The sequence below is a fragment of the Anas acuta genome, chromosome 2 (genome assembly GCF_963932015.1).
Source record: "Anas acuta chromosome 2, bAnaAcu1.1, whole genome shotgun sequence".
NCBI lineage: Eukaryota > Metazoa > Chordata > Aves > Anseriformes > Anatidae > Anas > Anas acuta.
In genome coordinates this window covers 69,241,870-69,263,488 of record NC_088980.1, presented here as the reverse complement: position 1 = coordinate 69,263,488, position 21,619 = coordinate 69,241,870, and the positions used below count along the sequence as shown (strand labels likewise).

The 21,619-nt window shown below is 43.8% G+C and overlaps 1 protein-coding gene across 6 annotated transcripts in view; it reads left to right on the top strand.

The window, feature by feature from the left end:
- Positions 1-21,619, top strand: part of RREB1 (ras responsive element binding protein 1) — a 123,654-nt gene that overhangs the window by 56,542 nt on the left and 45,493 nt on the right. For all 6 annotated transcript variants that reach the window (XM_068670785.1, XM_068670788.1, XM_068670789.1 and 3 more), the window contains 3 exons: positions 901-1,103; positions 5,795-5,884; positions 7,283-7,446. In XM_068670785.1, coding sequence (XP_068526886.1) covers positions 901-1,103; positions 5,795-5,884; positions 7,283-7,446 — 457 coding nt within the window. The remainder of the gene's footprint in view (positions 1-900; positions 1,104-5,794; positions 5,885-7,282; positions 7,447-21,619) is intronic.

The window sequence follows — 21,619 nt, the reverse complement described above, 5'->3', positions numbered from 1 at the left end:
ATGTTCACAAACATTTTCCTCCTTGTTCACCCTCACATCCTCTTGTGTGAATTAAGATCCTGTGCTGTCCACCTGAGATGACAGAACAGTAGACTCACAGGGTGTTTCTGTTCAGCTGGGAGACTCCTTTTCAGGGAAAGGAGCATTTAGTTTGAAAACATTCTCCTTTTCAAACTCCGAAAGAGGAAAGTGGAGGGCCTTACCTATATGTTTGATGCACTAAATAGAAAACATGATGGAGAAGTCTGAATCTGAACAGCTTTGCCTGCAAGGCAACATTAGTCGTGGATGTAATACATACTCCATGGACTGATAGGAGTTGGTAGACCAAAAAGAAAACAACTCTACATTGATGACAGCTGTGGCAGTAAAGAGGCATTTTAGGGGATTTGGGGTTGGATTTTTGCTAATTTAGTTTACTCATATGCAGAGCTGGCTTAAGCTATGCTAGGCTGAGAACCCAGTATCCTATGCTGTGTTACTAATGCCTTAATTGTGCAGTTCTGCTCAAAACACATGCTTGTTTGGATGACTGTGTTTGCCGGAGTGTGCATTCATCAGTACTGCTCTAATAGTTCATTGTGATCACTAGGTACCACAAATAATACCATTTTATAGCAAGAGAATTTAAGGTAAATCACTCCATATGTGCCATACTCAATTAAGGCTGAAAATCAAGATAACATGGATGTTCTATGAGAAGAAATGCACACCTTAACCTACACATTCCAGTATAAGAAACTTTTACAAGAAAACCTCCAATTTTTATGGGCCATCGTATATGGTCCATGAAGATCAAACAGCGTGGTGCAAGGTACAGGCAGCTGAAAATACTGTGAGGATTTGTTTTCTTTCAGATGACCTAGCAACTCCTGTGTGTGTTTTTGTTTTTAATTCCAGAGAAGCAGCTGGAAACCTTAAACAGTTACAAGGTATCACCAAGTTCACCAAACAGTTTGGACGGAGCGGACTTGTCCTCCATTGACGCCATGATGTCAGCAGTAATGAATGTGGGGAAGATAGCTGAAAATGGCGGGAACTCTCAAAATGTTAAATCCCCCTCCAAGTCTCCTGCACCAAATCGGATTGGCAGGAGGAATCAGGTATGTAAGCCCAAGTGTAGTGGACAAAGGGAATTCAGGCAGCTGCATGGGAAGTGATAAAATGTAATTATGTTTTGCTGATGGTTTTGTCTGTTTTTCTTTCAGTGAGTATGCTTTGCCTCTGCCATTGCTTCTATATGGATGTTTTCTTGTGTCCCTCCATAACTTAACTTTAGAAAACGGGGGGTGGAAGGGGTCCACTTGCTTGGATTCACATGTAAAACATTGGAGCACACGCTCCCATATCATGCAATGGGCAAGCTGATCTGCCAGATGACAACAGCAGAGGCAAAGCCAAAATTGCCACATTTTCCCTGCCACATCTGTTATCCAGGCTCTTGCATTTGTGTGATTTGTTGGGAGACCAGTTTGTTCCATTAACCTAGGAGAAAAGAAGTAGCAGGAACTGAACTTGCTCACAGAAGGAGCAGGGTGGTCTGGCAGGGGACTGTGGGGCTTGGCTCAGCTGTTGTGGGGGTGGCTTCATGAGGTGTGTGATTGCTCCGGGGAAGACCCAAGTGACTGAAGGTTAAAGGTGGTGCTGGAATGAAAGGTCCATCGGGGTGCTCAGTTCACACAATTGTACTGTAAGGAGCCCTTACTTCATTGTTAATGAAAGTATGAAGAGCTATTGCAGAATGCTTTGTATAAATCTTAGGGAGCAAATATATGTAGTTTTTATCATTTTTTTTCAATTTACCAGTTGATGACATCAGTTGATTGCAATAGTGGTCTAGAGAAGTGAAGGGAGACCGTTAAAGCTGTGATTATTGATACCCATGTTTCTGTCCTGCTTTGTCAAGCCCTGCCCATGTAGGTGCTACAGAACAGCAAGAAATACCCCAAATCCCTTTGCCCATTTGACTTCAAAGCTTATGGCAAAGCACAGAGAATTTGTAAATAAATCAAGATGTAACAGGGACCAGAAAGGTTGAGAAGCATGACTCATGTGATGTTCCTATAGTAGTTTATTAATAGCTTGCAGAGTAGCTGCCCAGTTGACAGACTTATGACTTGTCTTGAATTTTTTTGCTTAAAAGGAGTTAAAAGCTGTTAACAGTAAATGAACGTGGGAATTCTTAAATAAAGAGCCTGGGCAGTGTACTGGCAACTGTATTTGTGGGGTCGTACTGTCTAGCACCTGGCTTTGAGGTTTATTTGCAGTGTTCCCAGTTAAGGGCTGCCATGGTTCCTTGATTTCATCATGTGAAGTAAGGCACTGGAGTTCAGACGAGTCTCAGTGGCGGTGCTATTACACAGCTGTCTGCTGGTACACCATGTGGTTTGGCTTCAGGGAAGTTTATTAGCGTTGGTGACCTTTATTCCACCTGATATTTCGATGGGCATCGAATCAAAGGAAGCTCGAGAGTAAATGTGACAGGATTAAGAGGGATTCTTACAGTGTAAAAATAAATAAATACATTGAAAACATAGTAAATAGCCTATTTGTTTTTAGGCTGAAAGATTGTTACTGCCAGAGGGGCAAATGGCTACATTACTGAGAAAATAAAAGTGTGATGTGAAATATTAAGTGGGTATCAATCTGGTTAGCAACATCTAATACAGTGAATTTCCATTTTCAGAGTAGCAGAATGAAAGCACTGAATTGTTTCAGTGTGTAACAGCACACAGATCTCCGATTCTGATCAGAATGTGCCCCTTAGTACAATTGCAAGGATAATAACAGTCAGCTAGTTTTCTGGGTCTGACTGCTGTTTCCCATGAGTTGGCAGTGAAACATTTTGCCCTGAACCTTTGTCCCAAGTCTATGGTTCTCTTTATAATGCTGACTTTATCTTGGCTCTAGGCTACCCATAGTCTAATAAACGTGTTCTCACATCAACCTGCATCCATCTGAGCTTCTCATTTGCTTTGCTCTTGAAGAAAAGACAAGATGTGACAAAGGTCTTTCTTGAGCTGGAGAAAACCCTAATGCACAAATCTCGAAGCATTTGCCATCAGCTGAATGCAGAGCAGTCCTGCCAGGTTGACTAACTTGAGAGTAGCTAACAAATTAGCTGCTAATTTAATCTTTTAGTTCAGGAAGTGTGTTTTCACCAGCCTGGCTCCAGTGAAGTAGGCAAGTGCCATGTTTTACACTTGTGAGCCGGGGGGTGGGGGATGCTTTTACAGTAGGGATGCTAATGTTTTTTGGTCTGGATTGAGTCAGTCAACAGCAGTCCAGTTGTAGCTACCCTTGATTTGCTTGAGCTGTGTTACGGTATGCAGCATGTACCCTGTGTGACCACTGGAGAAAGTTTGGGTTTTAGTTAATAATAAACCCCAGATTCAATAGTAATCAGCTCTGGCAGAGCTATAGTGTGTTTCTGATCTTTGCTTCAAGGTGAACCATTAATTACTCTATCTTCTGTTAATTTGCTGATGCAAAGAGCAGGCAGTCTAGAAAGCAGCCTCTGAAACAATTAATTGCATCATGTAGAACTGTATCACACATTTAGAAGGGGGGCAAAATAAAGTAGTAGGTTGATAATTTCACAGAAATACCCTGGGGATTAAACACCATCTAAACTGTCAGCACAGCTGCAGGGATTTTCCTCGCAGCACAGTGTGTTTGTTCTCTGTCCTGAGCCAACTTTAACAGGGTAGCAGTATAATAGGAGCCGAACATTACTCCACAGACTGGTTGCATATAGTGAAATTAAAGTTGTATAAGTAGGATGGAATGCATGTGTGTGAATTATATGTTTGTATATAAAAATGTGTGTGTGGGCCACTGGGATAATGCGTTTTAATTTTCTTGGTGTGTTCAGACTTCATAATGGCAGCCTTTCTTGCTTGCTTTCTAATGTTTTTTGAGTAACAGTGCAGTAGGCTTTGGCCCGTGTGCATGGCCTACAGTGATTAACTTCAGGATGGAGAGCCCTGAAAAACATTTGGAAAAATATCTGCGAGAGAAACAATACGGGGGAATGGGAGAGCCTAACTGATGTGATCCTGATACTTCTAGAAGTGAGGTCTGAAGTTTTGTTTACTTGAGGCAAAATGAGAAAGTAGCTCTTCATTCATCACTGAAGTTAGCAGAAAAGTATCATGGAGCCTACGTTTGAAAAGATGTTAGATTTTAGCAGATTCTGTAGATTTTAGTTAGATTTCTCTATAGATTTTTTTTCCCAAAACGATGTGGAAAGCAACATTGCTTTATTAAGTCAAGACTTAAAAAAAAACCTTTATCATTGTGTCAGCATCTTTCCTCACCAAATGCCCGAGGATTTGTCAGAGGGGCTTGAGTCAGTCATTCTCAGTGTTCCCCACAAATGCCCATGTCTGACAATCCAGAAACAGTCCTTTCTCAGCTGGTGACTTTCGGGACAGCGATAGGGAATAAGAGTTGTTCGGAGGGAGAGGAAATGGATAGACAGTCACTTCATCCCCCTCTCATTTCTGACTGAAAAGCTGCTTATGTTTGGTGTTTTGTTTGTTTGTTTGTTTGTTTGTTTGTTTTTGTTTTGTTTTGTTTTGTTTTGTTTTATTGATACCTACAGTGGCCAGCAAAGATATTCAGTAGAATGCTTCCCTTTAGCATAAATATTGTCGTTTCCCGTCGGTCACACAGAGATGATTTTTGGTACTCTCATCACCAGAAGCTGAGGTAACAGGCGGTGGATCTCTCTAGCTGGTAAAGATGTGCATTATTCTACAGAAAACAAAGATTTAACTCAGTGCCAGACCTTCTTGCTTTGAGTCATACAGGCTTGAGTGCAGAAGCCTCATCTGGGCTTGTTAGCGAGATGGTGAAAATGCCCATATGTTACTCAGTAGTCATCCTTGCGGACAATTCAGGCAAATGCCTTTGGTTCCTGTGAGAGTGCCATTTCATCCTTGGCTGAAAGAGTGGCGGTTTTGCTCAGTGTCTCAAGGGCATACTTAAATCAGGCTGAGCTCTCCGGGTCGGCTGCACTGTTTGTACTCGTGGTTTGACCATGGTTACTCCTGATTCTCACCTGGGTGGAGAACAGCCGGGTTCATAATGTGTTCTTTTTGAGTCACGTACACTCCTGCGTTGTCACCTCTTTCTTGCTATGATCTCATCAGATCTTGCAAGCTTAAGAAGGGTTGGGCCTGGCCGGTGTTGCCTGGATGGGATGCTTCCAGGAGAAACACAGGATGCTCAGGGAAATGGTGCTGGTGATTCAGTAAATGCCGCTCTTCCTTCTGAGTCAGACGAGGAGCAGAACACACAGCTCTGAGAAAAGGGCACGGGGCTAGCGCCCTGCCACCGAGATGGGGTGGAAAACCCAAAATCCTGAAGACGTGTGCTTATTAAAGATCTTTTTGTAAGATTAGTGGTGTTTGCCCGCATAATCTGGCGGGTTTCCAGGCCGGGTAATTACTTTCTGCTCACCTAAATTCCTCCTGGCAGTTTGAGCTGGTCGCAATAATTGCCTTCACTTCCTGTCCTAAACTGCTACTGCTGAGTATCAGTGTGCTGTTAAAACAGCTGCTGTACTTCTGTGGTAGCTGAAATGGCCCCTATTTATAAATTCAGAAGTTTCTGAAACTTCCCTGAGGGATCTATCAGGATGATAAATGCACACAGACAAGTTGTTCTGTTAGCAGTAGCCTTTTGTACTTAGGATGGCTTCTATTTTTCCATCCCCAGCAGTAACAGCTTTCCAATTCTTTTATATTGATACTCCTTCTGATTTTTTTTTGTTTTGTTTTGTTCACAGGAAACAAAAGAAGAGAAGTCTTCCTATACCTGTCCTCTGTGTGAAAAGATTTGCACTACACAGCACCAGCTAACTATGCACATTCGTCAGGTACACAAAGTACAAGCTTGATTCTTTATTAATTGTGTCTGGTTTGTCAGTATGCATTTGCAATGGTGAAAAACAATTCCGTGTACAAATCAGAAATGCTTCATTATAACTTTTTTTTTGCAATCGATTTGCTTTTATTTAAGCCCTCCCCTGCTATTTCTTTAAAACAACAACAACAACAACAACGGGGTAATTCTCCTCCCTTCCTCCCCTTCCTCTCCCCACCCCCCCGAGTGGCTCAAACAAGGATGTGTGTCCTGTTCTGCATAGCTTAAGGTATCCTAAGGATCCGGAAAACCACTTCCATCATGAAGCATAAGTCCTGTTTTGTTATCCTGTTTGAATACAGTTCCCTTTACTGTTCATGCAAATTAAGAAGCAGGAAGACACAATTTTAAAATCATCTCAGCATTGAAGAGCCTCTCTGTCCTTTACAGAGTACAGCAATTTTGGGAGGCAGAATTAAAAATACACTTTACAAATATATGGTACTTTTTTTTTTTTTTTTTCTGTCAGCTACAGGCTGCCTCCTGCTCCTCTTGAAAAATATATGTATTTTATGAGGAGCTTTGGCCTTTTCTGTCAGAAAGTTCTACTTTAGTTGTTAGGTTGTGATTCACCATTATGACTCCACTAGATACTACTTCAGTTTTCCCTTCTGTACTGTAGCTGTTATTTATTTTTTTTCTTAATTAAGCTGTAGCTGCTACTTATTTTTTTTCCAACAACACCTGCTTTGGTGTTGTTGTTTTCTCTTTTTTTTTTTTTTTTTTTGCTATATGAAGAAAAAATCAGTTATCTGAATGCAAGTAACAGAGAGTGGTACATATATCACAGGTAGCTAATAGCCATGTTTTGCCCTGTAATGCATTCTTATGGCCATAGGAGCCTGCATGTGAATTCAGAAGCAGCTTGCTTCTGTTTTCTTACTACTCAGTTACTTCAAAATCAATATCCTTAAAGAGCATTTATTGTTAAGTGTCTTCTGCCATAAAGTTCATAATTACATCCTCTTTCTGTTTTTCCCCTTACCACTCACCCAACCCCAAACCACTGCATAACTTAAGGTATCCCAAGGTACCATTTGTCTGATGGGTTGTTGCTGGATCCCTTTCTGTACCCCTCTGTTGCACACCCAGGGGAAATGTGGTGGGCACTTCAGGCTGCACAAAGCAACTGCCTGTGCTGGTGCATGAAGGAGTTAAAGTGAAGGGTGAGGGTGGAGTTGAGGGGGGAGTGCTCAGGAAAAGAGAAGTTTATATGGGGCACACCTTGATATAAGGCATTGTGTTAAGTGGCTCTTCAAAGCTGCTTTTAAGATGTTTGTAAATGTCTCTGATACTTTACTGGCACTTTAGAAGGGGCATTCAATGAAAAAAAAATCATTGCTTTCTCTAGCATAACACTGACACTGGAGGAACAGACCATTCCTGCAGCATCTGTGGAAAGTCTCTGAGCTCAGCGAGCTCCCTTGATCGCCACATGCTGGTGCACTCAGGTGAAAGGCCTTATAAATGTTCAGTATGTGGACAGTCCTTCACCACCAATGGAAACATGCACAGGTGAGTGCTGATTGTGACCCAGGAGTTTGGAAAGCATTACAAGATAGGGGGCTGGTTTTGTTTCTGTGGAAGGACTTTGAAGCAGATTAAAGATCCTTACTTGGGCAGAAAGTACAGACTCTGGTATCAAATGTGGAGTGACACACATGCACACTCTACAGCTACAAGGATGCTTATGTTGTGGGAGGGCAGCAGAATTGAGACAGGTCTCCTGGCTCTCTTCACATAGTACTGAGTTGTTGTGGATATCCAGAAGTATTGTGTTGTTTTTTTTGTTTGTTTTATTATTATTATTTTGACAAATGGGATGGATTTTTCTTGAAGGATAAAAATATATCGCTAAGCTGTAGAGGAGCTTCTGATTTCATAGCTTCAGTGTAACAGATGCAAATGGTTGTACTGGGGCATCTTTGGTGTTGGAGGATGGTAGGAAGTGAGGTATCCAAGTGCCATCATGAAGATGTCTCTTTAGTATAATTGCTCTTGGTTTTAGCTACATGCATCAGTACTTACTTGCACTGTAGACAACTTACTGCACTGTAGATCTGGAAAATTCTCTGTAACCGGAGTTGCCAAACATATTTCATGTAGTTTCTTTAGTAAGAATAAAGCAATATGTACAGTTGTGAAGTGGGGAAACTGAATGTTAAACCACATGTATGTTCCTTCCCCCTCTCTCATCCCCCAATTCAGTATTCATTTATTTGCATGGGTGGAGCACCTCAGAGCTGATTAACAGTTTGTGAATTCCCACATAGCTTTAGTCCCCATATCAAAGAGTTTACAACCTACAAAGAAACTGTAAAACAGGTGGGGGAAAGGAACATAGCTTATAAGCAAAATGACAAGAGCAATGGTTACGGACTGGTTTTGTGTGGGAGGGAAGATACCTTGTTTCCTTGATTATTACCAATCGTTTTCCAAGGAATATGCTTGGAAAGGGTGGAATGAAAGGCGTGATTTCAGTGACAATGGAAGAGATAACATACTCCTGCACAAAGAAAGCAGTACCTGCTTGCAGCTCTACCTTCTCTGTATCTTATTGAACAGTTCAAACAGTCACTTATAAATTGAGGAGGAATGAGAGTGTGTGTGGTTTTGTAACTCTATTTGTTTAACCTGTACTTGATCAGAATTGGAGAGAGAAGCGTAAAATGGGAAGGGGAGGACATAAAGATGCTTGGAGGAGATAGTGGCCTTGGGCATTGAATAAATCACGTCTGACTCATCTGACCAGGAGGCAGAGATGTTGCGAGCCACATGTTCCCCAGGCTGGGTCATTGCTCCATGTGCCATGAGGAAGGCAGGGCTGTTTCTGAGTTGCAGCTGATGCCACTGTTGGCATCAAGAGGGTGAAATCCAGCACCAGGAACCTTTTGTTGGACACCTTTGTGTCCCGTTCCTCAGCCCAGGCTGCTTGCTGAAGGATTGCATGTTCTGTTTAGTTTTTTGCTCTCTAGGCATCTCCTCATCGTCTCCCAGAAACTGGAAAGGGAGGCTTCCTGTGGCACTTTACTCCAGGCCTATCAGATGTTGACGTAATATCCTTTGCTTAGTGGAGTTTCCCTGTATAACAACCCTTATCATGCTTTAAGCAGTTCATCAGAGTTGCCAGGCTGACTGACTTGCCCAAAAGAAGTAACCATAGATTAGGACCTTCTAATGAGAAGATTGTTCATTTAAAATTTTTCCTCTTAATGAGACGCTACATGAAGTTTCCAGGATGGAGCACTGTGTTTACTGCCCACACTAAGAAGGACCTGAGTTCATGCAAGGAAAAGATTCCTGTTAAAAGTTCTTTCACAGCTGTCAGTTCCTGTCTGCTTTATAAAATTCCTTCTTGTGTAGGCCGACACTGCAGCAGTGTGGTGAGATATTGCAGAAAGCTCATTGACACTGCAGCAAGTGGCCCCAGACCTGGGACAGGCAAGATCCTGAGCCTACCTACAGAGGGTAGTTTTGCAAAAGGAGGGTAATGGTTGGCAGGACAGCACCAAAATAATTTTTTTTTTCAGCAAGTTAACCATTTCTTGATGCCGTAACAGACTATAAAAGGTGAATCCTGATGCCGAGGTGGAAAATATGAATGTGCAAGTAGGCAGTAGAATAAATACAAAGTGAAATTTTATTTGTTATCTGGTACTATGACACACTCACAAGGAAGATGCTCATTTTGCCCACCAGGTACTTCCTTCAGAAACAGGTATTTCTAGTCTAAGATGGTCTGAAAGAAATTCTTCTGTAGGCACCGCAGACCTAGCTAGCATCAGGTCCCATGGCCTGCCAGTGCTGTGGATGAACGCCTTTCGCATGCCATTCAAAACTGCTTCTGCCTCAGGATCCGGGGACAAGGACCTGCTTGCCAGGTCCTGCCTTGTGTGCAATACCTGCAGGTCTTGCTTGTGGTGGTACCACGTCTGCTCTCCTGCGCCAGTTGGGTGATAACACCAGTGCATCTTTCTCTGCTCCTGCACGCAGTTCCTTGATTGTTTTCTGGTTTTGTGCTCGGGTGTCTAAGTAGTGACAGATAGGTGCCCAAACCAGCAAAGAACAGGGTTCCTAATGTGCCTCTGGTATCCAGGGTTGCAGTCCCTGTGGAGCATCACACAAAATGTGGGGTCAGAGAGAGAAGCCGTGGGTTTAGCAGAAAGTTATGGATGTTCTGCTAAAGGATCAGCATAGCTCGTGGAGGTCCTGAAGGAGTCTTCCCATGTATTGCGGTATTTACACCAAATATGCTCAGTGCACAGGGCAGGACCAAGGGAGAATTTAGTCTGCTGGGATCTGAACGGGGGGGAGAAGGTGTATGCACATACTGCATACGTTCTTCTCTTCTCTTTCTCCATCTGTGCCTTGTTCTGGCTCTTACTTAACTGCCTATGCTATTTTTTGAATCAAGACTTTTTTTTTAAAGACCTTTTAGGGTTAAAAGCCCAATGAAATAGTTTTGTCAAGGGCAATGCTGTACTGTAGGAGTGTTTATTACTGTTCCGATAGAGGATGAAATTTGTGATCCATTTTTTTTTACCTCCTAGCAGCCAGGTCATTAGACATTTGGTAGAGAAGAGGAGGGAGGGAGACAAGTTCCAGTTGGTTTTCAGGGTTAGAAAATGTGTTCTTACACTCTGAGGTGCCTGTCATCTCCGTGGAAAGTAATTTTTCTCCTCCCTCTCTTTATTAACAGAGAAAAAACAAAAACAAAAAAACTCCAGAGCTCTAATTTGGTGGGTTTTTTTGCACGACGGCAAAACTTGGTGGCAGTACCCAAGCTTTTTGGCAAGTGGGAGCACAATTTTCTGCCTGGCTCTCCTCCGGGTTAGTCTAGCTGTGCTGGGGTGTTGCTTGTACTCTTTACCTGTTAAATTGATGCTGCCCTTCCTGACTCCCACAATACAAGCAAACACTTCATTTGTAAATGAGTCAGAGCCTCTCACATAAGGTCCAGTTTCTTTTTGTTGTGCTCCTTGGCTCCTTGTCAACATGTCAAGTTGAATGGGCACAGCAAACGGAGGGGTGGAGAAGGAAGGCTCACTTGTGCAGCACCATTCAGAAAACGAGGTTAAAACCTGCTTCCTTTTCTGACCAGGGTGACTCTTGGCCAGGATTTTCAACAAAGAACTGTGAGCCCAGGGCATCCCCGAAAACTCTCCTGAAGCTGCCAGATTGCTCAGGAGTGGCCCCAGCCTCCTGTGGGGACAGTCACAGTTGGAGAGAGCAGAGGTCTCTGGAGAGTGCTCAATGTCTAGAGTGAAGAGCTAATTTTCTCATTCTTCTGAACGTGCTGTCAACCTAATTGCCTCCATATCAGTGCCCAGGCTCCTGTTAGAGGGGGGTTGTTGCAGTCTGGTGTGATAACTGGGAAACCCGTCCGTGCCTGGGATCCCTATCAGGAACATGGATTGCTCAGGAGGAGGAGAGCTGGAGAGAGTGCTGCCTTTTTCTTTTCGAGCAGTTCCAGAAGGAGCAAGCCTTGTAGTATAAGGGACCGGGACTGATGTGGGGTTTGAGGAGCTTGTATTGTTGCGGTTTGTAGGAATTCAGAGGAAGGGGTTAGATCATTGTAGTTTTGAGTTCAAAATTCCTGCAACTGGAATGGAACTGTGATGATCAGTATGTAAGAAAAATGTACGTAACTCAGTACGTAAGAAATACAGCTCATGGTAATCCTTCAACTTCCGTGCTAGAGACACAGGCACTAGGGCTTTATCTCAGTTGCAGTAACTTGAATACTCTCAGATCTCCAGCAGAAGTGTAAACTTTATGGAAAGAAGGTGTGTGCATATAAGAGTTTTCTGTGGCTCTGAAACGGCTGAGCATTTCCGAAGAAGCATCTAAAATCAATAGATTGCAACTACTAAAGGCTTTCCATCTGTAGCTCTCTCGGGAGTTTATCTATGAATAGTGAGGAGCCCTTCTGGGTCTAGACTCTGCCACCAAAGTTGCAAGCCTCTTCTTCCATCTCCCCCACTACATCTCCCCGAAATGTAGACAGAGGAGTTAGCCTGCTGCTGTGGGTTTTGATGGTGGTGTTGATTTGTGAGCTTTAGCAAGGGACCTTAAGGTAGAGAAAAGAGTTTGCTTGACTTACTGTGCTGCATTCCAGTAGAACATGCATCAGGCTTCAGTGGGAAGAGTGATGCCTCCACTTGCTCCAGAAGGGTTTCCTCCGGGGTAGGAGAGTTTGCCAACAGCTCCTTTTCCATTTCTGTAGCTAAGGATGGTCTGTACCTATCACTTTAAAATCACATTTTCCTCCCTGCCAAAGACATGTTCTGCATGCAACTTGGAAATGTTAATAGAATATAAATGCCAGACAGGAGGCGAGAAATGACCTTCCTGCCAGTTTCCAGTGGGTAGCTATTAAAGGCTCTGTGGCAAGTCTGAAAAGAGTTAAGGGATAATATATGTATTTCAACCACAACTTCCCCAGTTTGGTAAACTAAGCTGCAGTGTCTACGGCTGGTGGTCGCCGTACTGTCTGTGAGTGTGACAGTGCAAACTAACTGAAGCATTGTGAACCAGAATGTCACAGGTATTGACCTTCTCTCCCCTTCCACTCCTTGCCCTCTGCCTGGCAAAATTCTTCATAAAGGCTTTTTAGTTGCATCCTGCTCAAGTACTCATAGGCTGTTTATGTACTATCTCAGGAACAGGTCTCAAAGTTTGGGGATTTTTTTTTTTTGGCACATGCAAAACACCACATGCAACAACCACATGCAGAAGTCTTTGAAACTCAAATTGGAAGATCTGGATTGCAGAAGCTATGCTTTGAAGCATGCTTACAAAGGGTCCTATCAAAGAAGGTATTTCTTCTTTTAATTAAGAAGGCACTTTCATTCTCAATCCTATTCTCAGTGTTAGATAATTTTCCCAAACTTCTTTTTTTAACGTGCTTAGAGAGACAAACAGCTGTTTTTGTTATCAGTGCATGGTCCTGTTCTGCTATTCAGATTTTTTAAGCGATGCTTCGTGTGTATGTATATGTTGCCGAGTGCAGGTTTTTTGAGAAAGATGGAAAATGCATGTGCTGGAGGGGAACCTGTGAATTTTGTTGTTTCAGCCAGCCACCTTCACTGGCAAATGAAGAGCATACACTTAGTGAAGGCTGTAACTTACTGTTTGGATGGTGCCTGTTGGATCCCCATAACGGCACAGGGATTGAGATGCATATGCTTCAGCGATTTCCCAGCTCTCTTTAACATGGGTCTGTGTTTTATGGGCAGGCACGCATACAGGCTGCCTGTGACTTCTCAAACATCCAATACGCAGAGTGTCTTCGAGATCTGGCTAAATCCATCCTCTCCCTGCGTTCCACCTGTGAATTTCTCCTATGTTATTTATGGCACTGGCCCGCTTCCAGTAAGTTGTGTGTGCTTTGTAGGGTGCAGTGCAGTAACAATGCCCAGCCTCGAAGTACAAATAGGATCTCTGCAGTCTAGCACATGCATTCAGTCTAGCATTTGCTTAAGATGGGAATTTCTGGAGGCAGATCGTAGCTAAAAAGGCATGATGAGCTGTTGTTTCTTTTTTTTTTGGGGGGGGGGAGGGATGGGAAGGTAACAGGAGGGGAGTTGCAGAAGGGAAGAGGAACTGTCTTGTTACAATATTGTTTGGTTTATGGTGGTTTGCAAAGATGGCCAAGTGGAAATTTGTTATCAACTTTTGGGTAGCTTTGGAAGATTGAACACGTAAAACTTGAAACAAAAACAAGTACCCAAAGAACTTGCCACACTGAAAATGACTGACACTTCGTGTGCGTGAAAAGGCCATCGATTGTTGTCTTGCACAACAGGAATGTCTCTTTGGTCTTCTCCTGAGGAGCTTTTATTTCAGTGCTCTTAAATATGAAGAAGCAGGATGCATGCAGGCTTTCAGATGCTTTCCTTATATGTGGGGAATGATTTAACCACTGTCACCGTGCTAGTAAAATATAAGCTTCAGCAAATACAAGTGCCCTAATTCTTGAGCGGGGATGACTAACACAAAGGACTAATTTCTGCTTCTAGTAATTGATAACTGTAGCTGTAGGAGACAAGTGAGATGTGATACCTGTTCTGGTTTTCTTTGCGGTTAAAAAATGTTCCTTATGTTTTCACTAATACATTTTGTAAATAAAGGTGGGGAAACGGATGGAGAGAAATGTTTTTGGTCTCTCCTGTCAGCAGATATGTTCAGAGTAAACGTTTGGTACCCTGCTGGGACCTCCGTGTTAAAAAAAGAAAGAAAGAAAAGGTCAGGAGTTTTCAACAGCAGTGTATAGCAGAAGGAGTCTGTTTCTCCGTGTCTTTGATAAAAATTGGAGGAACAAAGTATTTTTAATAGTACCAGGCAGAAACTTTTGTCTGTCTCACTGTTGCTGAGTAGATTGGTCATCTTTGTAAAGATTTTACATAAACCATTATTTAATTCACATGATACATAAATAGGATGCTCAAAAAGAAACCCACCATGGATATGTATCTTCAGCTGTAAGTGGCCCTAAAGGAGCTCTTGTGTCACAGTACCACTGTGAGCCCTTGGAGCTGTAAGGAGATGCCATGATTTCAGATGTGTTGAGCACTGCTTGCAGCCTTGGACAGTATCCCCCTTCAGTTATCATTAAAGAACAGCAAAGGAAGTTAACACAAAAACACTAATGCTGAGATCTGATTAGAATCAAGCAAAGCAAGGAAGTGCAGAGTTAAGATTTATATGCTGACCTTAATTAGCTCCATTGTTCTTGAGAACCAAAGCGTACACAATGAGGAACATTATACTTGCATCTCCACAGCTCTTCGGTACCTAAACATAAGAACCACTTCCGTGAGCTTTTCAGCCCCAGATTTTATGTGTGTGCGTGTCCTTTAATTAATACCTAAATCTGAGCTTGCACCTTGTAAGGTTGTGGGTTTTTACGGTTTGGTTTTCTGCAGGCAAAGTGGGGACACTCTGCCCTCAGTGGTCACTTCAGGTTTTGGGTGTGAATCGTGCCGAGGGGAAGGTGGTCCGACATTGCTGGGTACTAACACCCTCCTCACAGGCAGTAACATAAATCTCCGTGTAACAGAGTGTATTCAGCATAGCTTAGTGCTGCTTTGTTACCCGTGTCACAGCTCAAATGAGCACAAGCCACTTGACAGATTAGACGCTAGTCGCAGAGCACATGGCTGCGGTGACCTTGATCTTTCAGCGTATGTACCCTTTCAGGAACATCACCTCCTCTAAAGGTTTAGTATTCCTGGGGATGTTACTTCCCCTTCTCACCTTGGAAGAGCCACTAAATAAATGCAAGCTTTAACTTCGCAAGCACTAGAAAATCCAGGTGATCTTTGCAGCCAGTTGAGGGGCTGTTAGTCCTTTGCCATGAGCCTGACATTGTAGCGTGTCTTGTGGGTATGTTGGCTCTCAAGGTTAACAAGCAGCATGTCCGGATGGCATTCTGGTTTGTCTTCTAGGTCTATGCTTCAGTGTGGGCAATTCTGTGTAGAAAACGCTGGTTGCTGAGAAAGTTTGCTGGGAAAGTTTGTCTGTCAGGGAAATCTTTGCTTAGCCTGTTGTGCATGCATGTCAGAAATGCTTGCCTTGCTGCCCTAATCAGCGCGTGTTGAATGTTGTCTGAAGAGACTCCTGGGCCACGTACCAAAGAGAAGGAGGAAAAAGTCTATCTCAAACTGCATTTGTGGTTGCTGTCGTTCCACCTTTAATGTGTCTTCCAGCTTTACCTTTTCTCCCCCCAGTATCTAACCTGCTCGACCTGTTCTAGTTCAGCATGCTGCAACCAGCACACTGCAGTATGTGCCCCCTCTCGGGGTCAGCGGGTTTATTTTGCCTTTCTCTTTTCTCCCCTTTTAAAAATAAGCTCTTCATTCACTGGGGCTTTTCACTCATGTTTTTGAGCTGTGATGTTCACCTGCACGATGCACAGCTTCAGAAAAAAAAAAAAGAAAAAGAAAAAAAAAAAAGGTCTACAAAGCAGTAGCACCGTGGTGCAGCTGGTGAATACCACCCAGAGTACAAGCTCTGCTTTCTCTTTCTTGAGGGCATCAATAGGTGTGCTGACTTTGTCAGGCTGCTCCCTTAGCTGAAGTTTTCTGAACAGTCTCGGTGATTTTTAGTAATTCCTCAGCGCCAGCGCTCCAGTGCTTTGTGTGGAAAGACGTCGTCAAGCAGAGGAGGTGTGCAGCTTCTGTGTGGGCCCAGCATCCTGAACTCCCCATGTCCTGCTGCAGTTTCTGCTGCCTCCTGTAAAGTAGCAGAAGTCGTGCAGGGACTGCAGTTTCCAGCGACTCTGCTGGACTAAAGCAGAGCCGTGGAACGAGACGAGAAACCTTTTCCTGGTGCTGCGTGTGAGATCACCGCTGGTGAGGAAGGAGGACCACATGTTCAGGAACAGGAGAGGAAATGGCCTGAACACGTGAAGCCGGGCCTGCTAGGATGCCGTCTGCAGCGCTGGCAGGAGTTTGCACAACTTGTGTGTGCAGCGATAACCCTTACTTCCTTGCCCCTCGAGTCACTTGGTGACTGCAGATATCAGGGTTATGTGGAGACCCTGCTTTAACGAAGATGTGCTTGTTATCTGGCACAGCTTCCTTGTTTGCAGGCCTGCGTGTGGGGGGGAGGTACTGGGCTCCATCTGCGCAGCATCCCCAGCATGGCTGTGGCCCTGTGGCCGTCTATTTTTTCCTCCTTGAGCTGTGTGACGCAGCAAGTTGTTCTCTGCTCTGTGCCATCGGGATTGCTCAACAGTGGAGTGTGACAGGGCAGCAACTGCACGAGGGCTCTGCCTGGTTCTGGGAAGTAGCTGAGGCTAATGTTTGCTTGGTTGTTAAAAGGGTGTGGTGTCGGGGGAGGCAGGACGTACCTGGGACTTCTTCAGCCTTGCTTGCTGTTACGGATAAGACCTTCTGACATCCCTTCTCTGTTTTTATTTTTTTCTCTCTGATTTTTTTCCCTGATGCTAAAATTTAAAACAGCTTCAGTTGTCTGTACCATCTAGTCACACTTGTTTTACTGAGAACTTTAAAATCAATTCTGAATTTATCGATAAGCCTTTTATACCATGATAACTAAAGGAAGTGCCTGAAAACCACAAATTTCCAAAAAGATGAAAGAAAACAGCAGTTCAGAATGTCCCAGGCCAGGTTTTTCGTACACTTTGAAAGCCTTTTTCCTGCTTAGTTTTACTGTTGTTAATAAACTTTCGTCTCCAAGCTTAAAGAAGCATGGGGGCCGCAGAGGGATCTTGTTTAATACTTATTAAAGAGTTTCTTACGGCTTAGAAGTCTCCATGCAGTATTTGGCAATGTTAATTTAGGTCTGCTCTGAATTTAATGCAGACTGCAGGCAGGCAGTTTGGTGAGGTGATACTGGGAAGCTCAGACTGTATTTCTCGCCTCTTTTGCCCTCCCTTCTGCAAGGTTTGATGCAGACGGCAAATGAATACTTTCTTTTGCTGTCCTTTGGTAAGCTTTGCTTTGGAGGCATGTTTTGAATCACTTCCCTGTCACAGCATCATCAGGCAAATATTTGTCTCCCTTTTTTTCCTTTGAGGTGTTCTGACAACACTTCTGGTAGAGAGAACAGGAGTGACTTTGAGCCAAGTTGGGAATGCAGTTGTATCAATCCCAGCCTGTTACAACTTGCTGATTCTGCGTCGCAAGTAGTTGCTTAAATATCTGTGAATACAGCATAATTATTCAGAAATGGTACCTCCCCCCCACTTTTTGGATTTGTAGATCAGTATCTTTCCTCTCAGTCACGCTTGCAGCTTGCCTTTATTCGCAGCAAAGGAAAAAATTTATTCCAGGATAAAAATACAAAATACTTTGTGTGCATGTGCGTGTATCATATGTCTTTAGGTGTCACGTCCTGGCAGTTGCATGGCACTGGTTAACTTTGCAGGCCAGCCTGGTAGTGCTGGAAGAGGTTTCTAGTCTGTTGTTTGAACCCAGTCACAGGTGGCTTTTGCCACCCTGGTGCTCCCAGGTAGTCTGGGCGGATCTAAATAATTACGCTCGTGTCACCCAAATGATGCTGCCTGCCACCCCGCTGAAAGGCTGGTTTTGCTGTGCCTCATGTCGCAGGGAGATGGACAGGCCCAGCAGCCTGCACTGGGCTCGGAGGGACACTGGGGGCACGTCTGCATGGCAGCACGTGGCTGCAGACACATGGCCAAAGTGAGTCAGTGCTTCCCCACCTGGTCCTCCCAGGACCTGTCTGCCCTGCCCGGGCTTTTCAGTGGAATCGCCTGCATTGCCATGGCTCTCAGCAGCTGAGCCCTGGGGATTGCGGGCTGTTTGTTCCCTTCGCCACAGGTTAGCGTCTGTCACTGGCTAAGACTAGGCTGTTTGGTGGGGCTTGAAATCTGTTTTGAGATTGGTGTAAGAAAGCATTTCCCAAGTAGTTGAGTTTTTCGTGTTGTCACGCCTCTCAATTTGCTGTGAAGTGTGCTTGTGTGGCTTAGGGCTTTTGGGATCATTTTTGTAATTTTGAGGATAAAAGTAGCAAAGGAGCCAAGGAGAAGAAAAACAGAAACTTATCCAAGTGCAGATCAGGTCTGATTTGCAAAATTACCTGCATCTTTCTGGTTCCTGTGATTACAACTGGCAAGGGCTGAGTGAATTGCTCTCTTAAGTGGCTGCTGTTTGTAATTAGCACTGGAAATACATTGTCGATACAGATTCTGTACATGTTTTAACGAACAAACAACTGACTAAACTCTTTAACCCAAGGGTATAATGTTACTGTACTTTTGACTTAAGTTCCAGTCATATTCACGAGACACTAAGGAGAGGGTTAGCAGAAGTGTATTAAGTGATTGCTCCAAAAAATGCTGCTGCTTCACTTTCTGTTTGTTTAAGATTCATTTCCCATGCATGTCAAATAGCAGAAGCTTTGAAGCATAGTCCCCTGTGTTTTGCTACATTTCTGGACCATTTGGGCTGAAGTAAGATTTGTTAAGCAGAACAAAGCAACAGTGACAAAGCTGAGATGACACAGAAATTTCTCAGAGGAGACATTAGCAGTGTAATTTTGAAGGCTGCCTTCTCTCGCTCTCGGAGACTTTTTTCATTTTGTGGGGTCCAAATAACATCATGGTCCAATTTGCATCCTGTGTGCACACATCCTGCGCTCTTGTTGGTCCTGATATGGTGACACAAAGTTGAAACTTAGATAAAGCAAATGTTTGTTTGTTTTTTTGTTTTTAAACATAAATAGTTGCTTACATATTTAATGTTAGGTATGTTCTTTACTGCAGATTACTGAAAATATATATTTTTGATGCTTTAGAAATTTTACTGTTATTTGAAAGTAGTAATGTAAGTGAAAAATCTCAGGGTAGAAAACAGTGGAAGAAATAAAGCAATTGTATCAACCAAATCATGCGTAGGGAATCTGACCAGTTCAGTCCTTCCCAGACTGGCTTGGTGAACTTGAGGAACTCTACTTTGGAAAAAAAAAAATACAGTAGTATATTTTCAATAAGGTAAAACCTAAAAAGCATTATTTTTTATTTTCATTCTGTGAGTGTCTTCAGATAAGTATCAGATGTGTGAGAATCATCGCCTAGATTTTGATACCAGACTGCTCAGAAATCACAAGGGAGGTGAGGAACAGCAGTATGCAATTCAGTAGAGTATAGGGTACATCTAGTGGTAAAGTGGAGAAACTTAGAATAATATGTGGGATATGAAGCCAGAACCTGAACTTGATACTGTCAGATGATCTCTCTGGACTGATAATGCCCAGATTCATTGGCCTCCCCACTGTGTTTTCACAGAAGTGGAGATGTGAGGGAGGAGGAGGGTGTTTATACATGCACTGGATCCTGTGCTCAAGAATTAATCTTGATTTAGATGCTGGGACTTTCCCAACCGGGCCCCAGTGAAATTGCTTGCTGCTCCCCCTCTGGACATGCTGCTCCTTCTAATCAGACCTACCTGGCATAAACCTCTTGACTGAAAGCCAGCAGTGCTTGTGCTGCCATGGTTATAAGGGAGAGGCTTTAACCCTGGACCCTGCTCAGAGGCTGTAGACCCACCCTTTTGTTCCACACCTTCCTTTTGCCTGGGCCTCTGGGGCAGGCATGCCCTTTTTCAAGGATGTGGAGCACATCGGCAGCCACGGAAACCTGGGGCGCACGGATGGTGCGGTTTTGCTCCCCAGAGACAGGGGTGAGGGATTCCCACACAAGCTGAGGCAGAGGGATGCTTCCTCCCCATGAGCCAAAGTGGTGCTGCTCGGGTTATCTGCATGCAAAGCAGGAGCTCCTGGTTTTGTTCATAATTCAGCGGGACCCGGAGCTGGGAGCAGCTGTGTTGTGCAGTTGCCTCTTTCAGGATGCTTTGACTCCTGGTTCTAGCCTTGAGCCAGCCAGTCAAAACCTTCCCACGTTCTGGTTTTGGCACTGGAGATGTGGGCTGCCCTGTTTCGAGACCTCCAGAAAGCTTATATGATCAACATGCAAATCCCCTCTGCATTAAGAACATGCAGCAACCCTTTTTGGAGACGCAGTAAAGATGGGGATGTGACCAATAGAAACTGCGTATCAGTTCAGTAGGGCACATGCTTCCCCCCCCTCCCCGTGAGTCACCTCCCTTAGGCACTGATCCAACACCATCCAAGGAGAGAAAAAGGAGTAGGGCACTTGAGTTCTGCATTTGTTTGTTTTCACAAAAGTCTCTTCTTCAGTGAAAAGCGGTGAAGTATTCGCTTGCCACTGTTCTGGTCCAGTCTTCACCCTTCTGAAATCACGCTCTGCACTGCGCTGTTGGGACAAAGACTTACTGCCCATTTGTTCTTGGTTTTGTTTGTTTTGCTTTTTTTTTTTTATTAAAAAAAAAAAGAGCAGAAGTGAGGGGAATTCTTGTGCACTATCATCTTGGTCATTCTGTTCACGTGATGCTTGAGGGAAGAGGAAAGCTGTGGCACAAGAGGGGAAGCGGAAGGTGATTCTCCCAGGGAGGATGGAATTTTTCAGCTGCAGTGAAGCAGTTGAAAAATGTGGTTTTGTTGTGAGGGCCGACTGGCACACAGTCATAGCTCAGTTGGATCCTCTTGGCTCACCTGTGAAATTCTTTTTGTGAGGGGGAGGAAAGAGATTATGAGGAGAGCATTTTCACGTACAGCTGTGCTGTGAAAAGCAGAGTGTGCAGTAAGTTATCTGCATTTTTTGCATAGCAATTCTTAAACGTTAAGAGTTCAGATCAGAGGTGGATCAGACCTTGTTTGGAAAATACTTAATTTCCTCTTGCCATTTCAGGGTTATTCTTTGCAAATTCTTCTGGCTCTGTGTCTGGACTCATTCTAAATAGAGATCTACCACTTGCTCGGAGAGTTTAATCAAAGCCAACTAGCACATAGTGCTCAGAGTCCTCGCTGGTATTAAGCACAGATTTTTGTCTCCTTCATTTCATCTTGTGAAAATCATGGTTGCATTTTAGTGTTGCACGCCTCAGAACTTGTCCAAGTGTGTGTGACCTACCTGCGTGCTGGGGGGACTGATAACCACTGCATGCAGTGCTGTTTTCAGGACTCTGCGCCATCCTGAGCTTGTCTGCTGCTCATGGGCTGCCCTGTAGGATGGCTCACAGCTACATTTCATTGATTTAAATTAGAAAAAAAGCAAAGTTCCCTCAGCTCTCCTGAGCCGAGGTAGTGGTCACTTCAGAGATGATGGCAAGTGTTATTGTAA